Source organism: Helianthus annuus, chromosome 3, assembly GCF_002127325.2.
Source record: "Helianthus annuus cultivar XRQ/B chromosome 3, HanXRQr2.0-SUNRISE, whole genome shotgun sequence".
NCBI lineage: Eukaryota > Viridiplantae > Streptophyta > Magnoliopsida > Asterales > Asteraceae > Helianthus > Helianthus annuus.
Window position 1 is genome coordinate 43952967 of NC_035435.2, and position 12763 is coordinate 43965729.

Consider the following 12763-nt stretch of genomic DNA (forward strand, 5'->3'; position numbering starts at 1 on the left):
AAAAAAAAAAAAATCCCTTTTGTTGATAGATGACGAGAACACTGACAATATGGTATATTGTATGTGTAACTTTTGTCTCACTTAACAGAAGAAGGTTCTAAGAGTTCTGTTCAACTCCAAAAGATGATGCACATTTGCACATTGATAAAATGATATATTATATTTGTAATTTTTGTCACAATTGGTTTTAGTCAGTGGCGGATCTAGAAAACCCTTAAAGGGGCAACGTTTCAAAGAAAAAGGGTAACGAAATCGAAAAAACGTCAATTTTTTTTCAAAATTTACACTACCGTCGGAGCGTTAAGGAGCAACGTAACTTACCCCTTATTAAGAGGTACATACGCCCCTGGTTTTAGTGTTCTAACATTTTTAGTAGATGTATTAACCGCTAATGTTGCATAATTAAGTTGACATAGATTGTATACCAGTTGTATAACGAACTTGACACAAATTGTGTTATAAAATTATGTGAAGTTCATTGCAAATCATAACAATGTGTTTTAAGCACCATCAAAATGTATACCGGAAAGAAGTTTTTCATCCGTATAAAATACAAACCGCGTCTCACTATCATACAAGTCGTTGAAGCATTCCATGCGCAAATCATCGTTTTTTATAAAAATGATGCTACGAAAGTAAAACTGTTTATATCCTTCGGTGTCTAATTATACTCTAGTAAACGTCAGTAGCGCCTAAATGCCATTAGTGTAGACAATTATATTCAGTTTTATTACAGTCTAATAATACGAACGATTATTAACCAACCCGACTACTTTACCACATCTAATATAGTAATATTTATGTTTGTTTTTGTATTGTAGTGATATTTTGTTCATGTAGAAACAAACCGAAGAGAGAACAAGACCTTGGTTCTGAGTCGACTCGATTTGATCCGAGTCGATTTCCACAAAAAACAATTACACAAGAACTTATACAACAACTATATATATAATCCATCATTTCTCCAACCCTAATGCTAAATAGTTTAAAGCAACTGTTATTACAACCAAGGGTGGGGCGCGACGGCAATGATGGTGGTGTAAGAATTAAGGCTTCTCCTTGAGGTGTGCAATAGGAACAAAGGTGGTGTGACTCTGATCAACAGATGGCGCTATTGTTTTAGCCGCTTTTCGGTTTGGTGTTCTTAAGAGTATTACCTGTTGTAGTTTTTCCAACTTCGTTTTCAAAAGACAAAGTTTCTCCATTTGAGCTTCTGCTGCTGCTTGTTGATTATCACCTTCACTAGTGCCACCGATGATAACATCTATTTCCTTATCTTTTTCCGTCGTTTCTTTCAACGTTTTCAAGCTCGGGTTATTCTCTCCAAGATCCGCATCACCATCAACCTTAAAAAGTTATGTACACATGAAGTCTACTATGATATGTATATTGTATATAAATACGTGTGTGTGAATGTGTATGTGTGTGTGTAGAGAGAGAGAGAAATCATTTCAGAACACTATTTTTTTTCGAGAACACACAAAACAAATCTAAAACACTTCGCTTTCTATTACACATGCGTATGTTATGTACATAACAAACATCAAAGTAATGCGTTCATATATTTTAGGTTACATGTATAAGCGAACAATCAAACAAACTTGTTCATTTCTTTTTTGAATTTCAAGAGAAATAAGTCAAAAGCAATTACCAATACATTTGTATCATGTTCTTTTATTATTGGAAAATAAACGTTCATTTATGTTCTACATGTTCTCATAATATATAGTGTTTTGATTTTGAATTAATCTCTACCCTATATGTGTGTTGGGTTCATTTTTTAGCCATCGGATCTGCTTGATAAAAAAAAAAAAAAAAAATTCTATACAATGGCGTCGTCGTAATAAACGCAAATACATGTATTCTCCAGTGAAAGCAATACACGCACATTCAATATTCACAGATGAATACAGTACATCAAGCAGTGGCATTTTCATAATTATTGCAAATACATGCATTCACCGGTGAATAAAAGTACACGTGTGCATTCACTATATGGATGTGGTGGCATTTTTGTAATTAACGAAAGAAACATGTATTCAACATATGTAGTGCATTCCCACCTAAGTAGCACTGGAATGGGTACGGGATCGGGGTACGGGAACGAGGAACGGCATACGGGTACGGCAATAAAAATATAAAAAAAAAATAAAAATACATTAAACAAATTCCAAAAATATTACATCTTCCAAAGGTAATTAAATATCAATAATCAAATCATTTTCAAATTCCGGTTCATCTAGTGAGAGATCGGCAATCGATAGAGAATTAGAGATGATGAGACTTGAGAGTTTAGAGATTAGAGAAGCCGAATATGATAGGTCTATTTATTTAATGGCCGGTTGTGGAATTTGAAAGGGTAAAAACCCTAAAAATAAATGGAAATGGGTTGGATACTTCTACCAGATACGTCCCCGACATTGGAAACGTTTAGGAAACGTCCCCGACGAGTACCCATGGTGTTTCCGTCCCTGACAAGTACCCGAGACGGGTACGGCCACATAAATGGAGTCCCCGTGCTACATAGATTCCCACTGACTACATCATTAGAATTAGAATTATAGTATATTCACCAGTGAATACTGATTACGAATTAAATGTTGACCTAATGTGTTTTCGCGTTAATTACAAAGATGCCACCATGTAAAAGAAATCTTCATCAAGCATATTCAACAGCTAAAAAGTGGTTCTCATTTAAACCCAAACCTATTAGACAAAATTTCAAATTGTTTTTCATGTTGAAAACATGAAATTATCAGAGTCTAGATAATAATAACTAGAAATACAAAAAAAAAAGAAAGAAAAAAAGTACCTTGTTATTTGATGCCGAAAGATGCAACTCTCCATTGTCTTGTGGTTTTGCAGTATTGGTTGGTGACGTGGTATTCTTTCTCCTACGAAACTTTTTTGTGCGTCTGTCCACTGGGGTTTCAATGACATTTATGAGCATATTTTGATTATTTTCTAATGGAAATTCGTCGACAGCTTTGTTCTTGACGGGTGCTGGTTCAGATTCTTTTGAAATAGAAGGATCCTCATTTTGATTTGAAGTATCCTCTCCCGCCTGCGTATTTAGTTATTTACCACAAAATTTAAACATAAATGATAATATTTTAAAATTCAGAATAGAGGTGGAAAAATGATGTCTATTAATTACTAATGATTACTAACTGTCACAGATATGATTTGCAAAGATTATATTATTCTACGAACATAATCTTATTCTTTTGAGTAAAATAATTTGGGAGACGTTATGCATCAAAGATGCGACTTTGATCCATTTGATTCAAACAAATATAAAAGATACTACCTGGAATAAAACGATGTTTCTACAAATTTATAGCAAAGAATAATAAAAAAAACACGAATAATCATAAAAGTCTTACAAGAATTAATATTTTCATGATAGTTTGAATGCTTAATTTAATGTGTGGATCCTGAGTTTAAATGTAGCCACGGGAAAGATAACAGGTTATAAACTGAAGGCGAAAAGAACATGAGAGACACAAAAATGTTTTTAAGCTAAACAGTTCCATCAAATGTCAAATAAAATTCTTATATCATTAGGTATCAAACTCTGAGTGTTCTATGATGTCTCTAATTTGGAACAAACTAAGTATAATATATTTAAGGATTTAAAATACCGAAGGAAATATATGCAAGCATGCAAATAAAATATATATGACTACGGGACTAAAAGAACATGAAAAGAACAAACTCACCTTCTTACTTTTAAGAGATAGGTGGCGTGCATTTCTGAACCACGTATTCACCTGAGAAATGTCACATAAAATCATCATACACCAAAATGAAACTGACCAGATGTTCAATTTGTTGTTCATAAATCATAATAAACCCAACTTCATGTTTTCCCTGGTGGGTATTAGAGGCGGCAAAACATGTAGGTTAGGGTAACCGTCATGGGTTGAATGCACTTCGGGTTCGAAACGTAGATAAAAATAAGCAAATCACCAAAGTTAAAGTTTTTTGGTGTTTAATTAGGGGGCATGTCATTATTAAAGTTGAGGGGCTAAAGTTGTTTAGTATTAAGGTTGAGGGGCTAAAGTTGTTTGATGTAGTTAAAGGGCTAAACATGTAATTATTAAAGTTGAGGGGCTAAACATGTCATTATTAAAGTTGAGGAGCTAAAGTTGTTTATTGTTAAAGCTGGGGGGCTAAAGTTGTTTTAGTTAAGAGACATGTCAATATCAAAGTTGAGGGGCTAAACATGCAATTGTTAACGTTGAGGGGCTAAAGTTGTTTATTATTAAAGTTGAGAGGCTAAAGTTGTTTATTAATAAAGTTGAGGGGCTAAAGTTGTTTGATGTTGACAAAATAGCATATATATAGTATATATAATATGGGTGAGGATCATTTAGGAACCACCATTTATCACGAGAACCACTTGTGAACACAACCAAAACTACCTTAAAAAACAAACAAAAAAATTATTATTTATATTTTAAAATTTCTATAAGATCGCAACTTTTTATTAATAATTTTTATTTTGATTTTTTTTACTAATAAAAAGTCGCAATTTTAATAGAAAAAATTAATTAATTTTTTTAGCATTTAGGTTTGGGTTTAGCTTTAGGGTTTAGGTTTTAGCATTTAGCTTGGGCGGAAGATGGGGTGGGTGGGTGGGGTGGGGTGGGGGGTTTGGGTTTTTTTTAGGTTTTTGGGGGGGTGGGGGTTTAGTTTGCTTTTGGTTTAATTTGCTTGTGTTCACACTAGTTCTCATGGTGCTCTCCTTAAAGCTAGTTCTCGCATGAACCCTACCATATATAATACACTTATAGAAAACTATGTTATCTATATAGTAATCTAATATTTTGAATAAATGATTTAGGAGGTTCTATGGATTAAGAACACTTTGGGCTACTTTTGACCCGTTTGACACTTTGACTCATTTTCTTTTAAGCCATTTATACGAGCTTTCACGTTTGACCCCATTCGAGATAAAGCATAGCCCGAATCAATCCAATTAGAAGTAAACGAGCCGAAACTGTCACCCCTAGTCCCGGATTCTAAATCCTATATTAAACTTTTGTATATGTTCCAATTTTGCCCACAGAAAAAAAATTACCTTCTCAGGGTCAAGACCTAACTCTTTGGAAATGTCTTCTTTAACGGCTCGAGAGGGGAGTTCATTCTTTGCGAAAACAGCGCGAAGTTTCTAACATACAAAAAAATAGCAATAGAAAAGTAATAAATACCACTAGCATTGAACACTAGCAAGTAACAACTTCAATAGAGAGAGAAAAAAAAATGGAAGTACCTGAACAGCTTCAGCTGGAATCCTGATAATTGACCGTTTATGTTCATTTAAGTTTGTGTCAACCCTATTGGTTTCAGCAGTATCTTTAACAATTGATTCCTCAGTTTCACAAAGAGTCATTAGGGTACTGGCTGCATCAGACTCCTTTTCTCTTCGTTTTCTGTTAGTGGGTCCCCAATCTTCATCTTCACTTACTTGTTCGTTTGCAAGAGCATCTTTCCCAAACATTTCCTGCATAATAAGGCACAACAAATGCTAATTATATATTTTAACAGCATCCAAGTGCATTGACTATAGCCCATAGAACAAAGAAAGGGATAGAAGAAATAGAGTAAAATGCCATTTTCGCTCCTGAGGTTTGGCCAGTTTTGCGACTTCTATTTTTCCGGCATCTGAATCCAAATGGTTTGAAATCTTGCCATTTTCATCCAGCTCGTGAACTCCATCCATTTTTCTCTGTTGAGTCAGGGATATTTTCATCTTTTTTCTCCGTTAAGGGATTTTGAATACTTGTACATTATACAAAATGCTTGTACATATAAAGTGAAAAAGACCGAATTGCCCTTTAAGTTAACAAAAAAGACGGAAATACCCCTGACTTAACGGAAAAAAATGGATGGAGTTAACGAGCATGGCAAGATTTCAAACCTTTTGGATCCAGATGCGGAAAAACAAACCTTTGGACGAAAGTCGCAAAACTGGCCAAACCTCAGGGACGAAAATGGCATTTTACTCGAAGAAAAATCATATATATAATTTGTACCCACATCATAAAGTTTCCTATAATCAACCGACCGACGTTGTCTACGACCACTCACGAACTCACAATCAGAACCCGAACCTGAACCGGAACCCAGACCGATAAAATCAGTGGAGGTGCTTTCGAGACCCGAATTTCTAATTATCTTGCAAGATTGATCATCAAGAACTTCATCATCTAGTGACAGTGAACTGTAGCTACTGCTGACAGCACTATCGTCAAAAGATTCGCCCGCAGAGCAAGCTCTGCTATTGCTGCAACTATTTTCATGTTTTTCAATTCTGTCTGGATCATAATCATCATCACCAGAATCATCTGAAGGCCATTCTTCTTGATTGAGTATAGTATCCCCACCATCAGGTAATGTAGCTTCATCCTTAAATATATCCTGTTTCAAGCATAGATTTTTTTAATCGACTTTGTAAACAATCTAAATAAAGGTGGTTCCAATTGGTGGATTTGAGTTGTTTGAAGCTTTAGACTATTATTTGTAAGAATATTATCTTCGTAACCAATTATTAATTACCACATTCATTACTTAAGATTTTTTAGAAAGTGGACAAAAAATTGAAAAAGGGTTTTCAAGTCAACCCGGCCTACGGCAGCAAACGAACCGAACGTTCAGCGAACACTTCGTGAACCATTCGGCGGGAAGTTCGTTTGTGTTCGTTCGTTTACTAAATGAACGAACACGAACAAGAAATTTCGTTCGTTTAGTTAACTGAACGAACATGAACAGCGGCTGTGTTCGTCCATTTATGTTCGTGAACGTTCGGTAACGTGTCCGTTTGTGTTTCATAGTTCATTAGTGTTTTTGGTTTTTATATTATATTTAACTACTTCAATATTTCGACAAATAAAATACTTAATAAATATCAGTTTATTATATATTATGTTCATGAACGCTTGTTTGTGTCCGTCTGTGTCCGTTTATGTTCATGAACATCAGTTTGTGTTCATGAACGTTCGTTTGCGTTCTTTCCTAAAATTAACAAACGAACACGAACTCGTTCATTTCCTTAATGAACGAAAACGAAAATAAAATCTCGTTCGGTAAGTCTTCATGAACAGTTCGTGAACATATACATTCTTTAACAAACGAACATGAACAAGGTCTTGTTCGTGTTCATTCGGTTCGTTTGCAGCCCTAAGTCCCAGCCTGTTTTGACCTGTAGTTAAAATGGCACGTTAGCATGTAAAGTGGACTTTTCAAAATTCGATATCTCCTTCACAAGACAAAAAGCCTATTCAGCATTGCATGTTTTCTGATGTTATAAGGCACATAGCATCCATACATTCTATAAAAAATCTATGTTTGGAACTTTGAAATTAAATTTCAGGAAATGAAGTTCAAAATAAAGTTTTTAATACCGCCAACCTGCCAATTGGTGTCATTAGAGTAACTTGTTCCAAGGTGCGCATTCATCGAGTCTATGATTTCAGTCTTGCAAATGCAATATTTACAATACCACCCTTGGTCTCCTGGTGGAACTGATTAAGCATATAAAAAAAAAAAACACTTCAATTAAGATTCGGCAAAAAGAAGCAAAATTCCATTACTTCCATAGATGGGATATAATGTAAGATTTGAAAAGAGCTTACTGTTTTCAGTTAAAAGGGGAGGGTCGATGCACATTTGATGAAACGCACAATTGCAAGTCCCGTCACACAGTATAATGTCATTATCAAGATATGCCTCCCTCATTTTACACTTTGCACAATGTATCTAAATAGAATAGAATAAACAAAAAACAAATCATTATCATTGTGATCATAAATTCACGATATTTTACATACAAAACTGTTTTGTTTGACTTCAAGAATCTATCGATGGTTTGAAGCATACAGCTTAAGATTAATCATGATGAACTTTATTCTTACTGTTTTAGCTACTTTGAATGTTTCTATGGTAATATATTTGTTTTATACAACAATAGAGATTTGTAATTAACTATAGTGGACACTGGATACGTACATTATCATGATGCACAGATCCATCTGGAGCTATTACAGATTCATCAATACAACCATCTGAGCTAAGTAAATCTAGTTGGCGTAAGGCATCACGGAGTCCCAGTTTACATTTCAGTATCTGCTTCTTGGCTCTTTGAAGTTCTCTTTCTGGCTTAATTTTTTCCCGGCTGAATATAATAACAAAAATTAGTGCAACAACAAGGTGAAGTCCCACGTGTGAGAAAATAATCCACTTCCATGCTAATTTATATGAACTGAAAATGTTAAATTATCATTGCATGATTTCGTATGTTGCGTCTAAGAATTTGAGACATGTGGTTTTAAAAAATGATTTAAGAGTAAGAATTGCACTCAGGAATAACTTATTCATGTATCTTAACCCTGATTACTAATTATATATATATATATATATATATATATATATATAGGGTAGGGATCCTAAGAGAAATGCACCCTGTTTGAGAAACTTGAGAAGCATTCTAGACCACGCATTTTCCTCAAGCCATCATCATCATCATACTCAGTAAATCCCACCAATAGCAAAGCTAAGGTAGGGTCTGAGGAGGGTAGATGTAGACAGCCTTACCTCTACCCCGTAGGAATAGAGAGGTTGCTTCCAGTGAGACCCCCGGCTCGATTGTAGTTTTGTATCAAGCCTTGGACCTAAGACACGTAACACTCAAACAATCGGGACAGAGACTGATTGGTGCATGTACCCCCGTGTCTTTTAGCTATCAACGTCACCACATGATGCATGATTAACCATCCGCTGCTTTTAACGTTATTTTCACGAAATTAGTAAAATAACGTTAGAGTTAGTACCATTTCACTTTTGCCCCCCGAGCGCCCAGACATATACATTGTATGTGCACACCGCAAGCGGGGAATCACATTTTCCTCAAGCCAAAATAAAAAAAAAAATAAAAAATAAAAAATAAATAAAAAAACTTCTAATCGCACGTTTTTAAGGGTTTTTTTGCATATATACATATATGTATACGTATATTGTCAATTTTAAAGTATACACATATGTATATAGTCAATTTTTAAACTATACATGTGTATATTATGAAAAATATATATCCTTAACTTAAGAAACGTAAGAAAACGGGTCAAACGAACTCCGATTGAGCTCATTCCAGCAGCATTGGAGCCGGCTTGGTGAACACTAACCAAAAACTCTAAACCCTATGCTAAAACCTAAAAACAAAACCCTAAAGCTAAACCATAAAGCTAAATCCTAAATACTAATGTTAAACACTAAAGCTAAACCCTAAACACTAAAACTAAACCCTAAAGCTAAAGCCCAAAGCTAAACCCTAAATACTAATGCTAAACCCTAAATCTAAAACTAAATCTTTCCCCTAAAACATAGATGTACAATACTTATTTTTCAATTTTAAACACGTATATATATACATTTATGTATAGTTGAAAGATTGACAATATACACATGTGTATATATCCCTAAAAAAAATTGCATTTTTTGCACTCTTGCATTTTTGCTTAGGGAAATGTGTGGTCCAGATTGCTTCTCAAGTTTCTCAATTAGCCTAGTGTTTCTCACACGATCCTAACCCTATATATATATATACACACACATATATAGTGAAATGTTTAAATACAAAAGGCTCTTAACGTGCGATAGTATGCGACCACCAATATAACGTGCGTAATTATGCAAATAACGTGCGTAATTAGGGTTAACCCAACCCATGCGTAATTATGCAAATAACGTGCGTAATTATGCAAAGTTAATTACTATTGTGCCACGTGCCACCGTGTTCAATTGAAGGCCTAGATTAGATCAAATGTGCGGTTGAGATGCTCGCGTACGCATCTCACGATAAGGTGGTCTTGTACGTTAACCCCCCCCCCCCCCTATATATATATATAGGGGAAGGTTTAAATGAGAACGGCACAACAAAATAATAAAAAGAGTTACCCTCACTCTTATCTTCATAAGTTAATAAGTGTAATGTTTCACTTTTACTCTTATAAGCAAAAAGTCGTCATATTAGAACATAAGCATCAGACTGAATAAAAGAAAGATTTGAAAATGGTAAGTACCTTTGACCTTTCCAGCCTTCGGTTGAGTATGCATCTAGAAGGTTCTGTTCAACTTTCATTTTAATGAGAAGGTACCTCGTTCGCCTTTTCAACTTGGAAGCTTCATCAACCTCAACTTTGTCATCTGTCCTTTTTCTCTTCCGACCCCTCTTACGCTTCTCAGAGGAAAAATCCCCCTTTTGATTTTGGCAATTTACTAAAAACGGATTACTCAAGGATTCAGCTACATTTGTGTGTTCAAAGTCTTTGTTTTTGCTATTGGTTAAAAAATCAACAATCTTGTTCTTAGAATGAGATTTCAGTTTTCTTGATCTCTTTGCACATGACTCTGTTGTGATGCTTTTTGAGTGCGGCGATTTTCCAATATTCTCCTGAGCCTCTTCCATCCCTGATCCAGTTATGTTGATTATCTATCTATCAAACTAAGAAACAAGGCGAATAAGTCGGTCAAATGCAAGATAACAATTCTGAAAGAGATATACAAACTCAACTCAACCCAACCAACATTCCATCATGATAACATGGTGTATTACACATTTACACTAGTAAACTTGGTTTTAAAAGGGAGAAGCGCAAAAAAGTGACAAGGTCCAAAATCCGTGGCACAAAGCTTTAAGCGCAAAAGCACACTGCTTATCGTACCCGAGGTGCGAATGATTATTTAATTTTTTATATATATCCTATAGGCTTCCAGCATCACTTATTCAATATTTAGAGACAAATAAAGTTTTACATGATTTAGTATGGAAATAACATACATGTACTACCTGTAAAGCATGCTGTACAGCAACCTGCTGTACAAAAATATGAGAAATACATGAGGCGCACACCTCAGGGTCAAACTTTTTTTGCCAAGAAATCGCATCTCATGTACGCTTTTTGAAATAAACGCACCTTATACTACCAAAACAAAAGCACAGGGGCTTGAGCCTTGCGCCTAGACGGGCCCAAGGCGCACTTTTTTAAACCAGGGTAGTAAAAGAGAAAACAAAAAACCCTAGACAACAAGCAAAGCCAGTCAAGTAAACCAAAACCTAATTTAAACTTAAATCAACTGAAAAGCAAGGTACTCTACCTTCATACATTGTTCCTGCCAACAACTCAACGACAACGAGTTTGCCTTAGTTATGATGTGTTCCTTACGATACTAGCAAAACACTACAGCATTGCAATCTCCTCCCATCAATTAACAAATTAGAGTGAGAGAAACGATTCAAAAACTGGCATACCCACAGTAACTTAACACCAAACTAATGGCAAATTAGGGATCAGCTGGGAGATCTTCAATCCGAAAAAAGTTCCTAGGGCAAATAAACTTAAACATAACCTAACAACGACAATCAATTCGTAACAAACAGAAACTACTACCAGTCACAATCCAAAACAAGAATCAAGATACAAAATCACTCACAACATGAATCTACAACAAGCGATAATTAGAAAGTTAAGAGAAACAACCTGATCATAAGTAACATTCACACATTGTTCCTGCCAACGAGTGTTCCTTATTATGATGCCTTCCTTACAGTAGTAGCAAAACACTACAGCATTGCAATCTCCAATCAATTAACAGATCATAGTAACACAAACAATTCATATATCAACACTAAATTAGGGATCACCTATCAAATCTTCAATCCAAATAAAGTATCTAAGTCAAATAAACTTAAACATAACCTAATCATAACTATCAATCTGACAGGAACAAACATGAATCTGATTATAACTCTAACAACGTTAATCTATAACAAGCAAACACTGAAAAGTTAGAGAAACAACCTGATTACGACGATGATCCGGAGCCGAAACAGTAAGCAAATGCACGCTATACGTACACGAATAGGAGTACATCGGGAAACGAGTCGAGTGTAACGGACGAACGATTCGAATTCGTTGAAGAAGAAGTTAGAAATTGGAAGTAAGGTTTGTGAATGAGCATTTAAGTTGCGTGTAGGTCGGTGATGAGGCTAGTTGAGGTTTATGGTGGAGGTGCGCCGTCGCCGGAGGTGGTTAAGTGGAAGCGTAGGGCGGTGAGTGGAGGTGAGTCGTGACGTTGAGTCCCAATTGCTGGCTGGGTTAAGAGTTACACTGGTGGGTTTTAACGCGGAAGTTGACTTGTATAGAAATGTCACCATTATTTTGTCAAAAGTGTAATTATATTGTTATTTCTTACAACATTATATCTTTTGAAATTTTAAATATTTATCATTTATCCCACTCACTATTATAGTATTATTTCTTAGGAGTAGGATCAAATACAAACCACATTTTGCATACAAACTGTAAGAACCATTTAAAAATGTCACGTGTCATCCAAGAAATTATAGAAAAATGATAAAATAATATCATAAATAATATTAATTATATTGAATTCCCTATAAATATGCTAACAAGCAATTAATTCTTTATTTGGATCTTTCTTTTGTTTTCAATGTGCTGATTAAAATGGGATCAAATACAAACACTTAAGTTTGTAAGAACCATAAGAACCAATACATAATTGACAAGTGTCCATCAATAAAAAATTAGTTTAGGGGTAATTTAGACTTTTTGACCATATTTATTTATAACTAATTAAAAATAATTACAAAAAATATAACCAGCACAACACTATATAATTAGCACAACATCATTAATCGTTCTTCATTATCAGCACATCGTCCTCGAATCGTTCTCCATTA

General features: G+C 34.8%; 1 protein-coding gene across 4 annotated transcripts; it reads right to left on the bottom strand.

Moving 5' to 3' along the window:
* Positions 1 to 850: 850 nt before the first annotated feature.
* On the bottom strand, positions 851 to 12221 carry LOC110928870 (pathogenesis-related homeodomain protein). 4 transcript variants are annotated; one of them, XM_022171921.1, is made up of 12 exons: positions 11862 to 12221; positions 11541 to 11623; positions 10083 to 10470; positions 8014 to 8179; positions 7641 to 7764; positions 7417 to 7529; positions 6046 to 6426; positions 5279 to 5509; positions 5087 to 5176; positions 3723 to 3773; positions 2813 to 3064; positions 851 to 1346 (listed from the first exon to the last, which is right to left on the bottom strand). In XM_022171921.1, exons 3-12 carry the CDS (start codon positions 10466 to 10468, stop codon positions 1047 to 1049), a joined length of 2094 nt encoding a protein of 697 aa, XP_022027613.1. In that variant the 5' UTR covers positions 10469 to 10470; positions 11541 to 11623; positions 11862 to 12221; the 3' UTR covers positions 851 to 1046. The 4 variants fall into 4 exon arrangements, with proteins under 4 accessions (XP_022027613.1, XP_022027612.1, XP_022027615.1 ...); XM_022171920.1 differs by having other exon boundaries at positions 10083 to 10504; XM_022171923.2 differs by lacking the exon at positions 11541 to 11623 and having other exon boundaries at positions 11862 to 12200.
* Between the last annotated feature and the right edge of the window lie 542 nt (positions 12222 to 12763).

What these genes read in the sequence shown, in the direction of transcription:
- LOC110928870 (XM_022171921.1), bottom strand. Translation starts at nt 10,468, where the DNA reads ATGGAAGAGGCTCAGGAGAATATTGGAAAATCGCCGCACTCAAAAAGC. An exon ending in TCCCCTTTTAACTGAAAACA is followed by an intron (nt 7,530 to 7,640) that starts GTAAGCTCTTTT and finishes ATGCTTAATCAG; the next exon opens with TTCCACCAGGAGACCAAGGG. An exon ending in CTAATGACACCAATTGGCAG is followed by an intron (nt 6,427 to 7,416) that starts GTTGGCGGTATT and finishes TGCTTGAAACAG; the next exon opens with GATATATTTAAGGATGAAGC.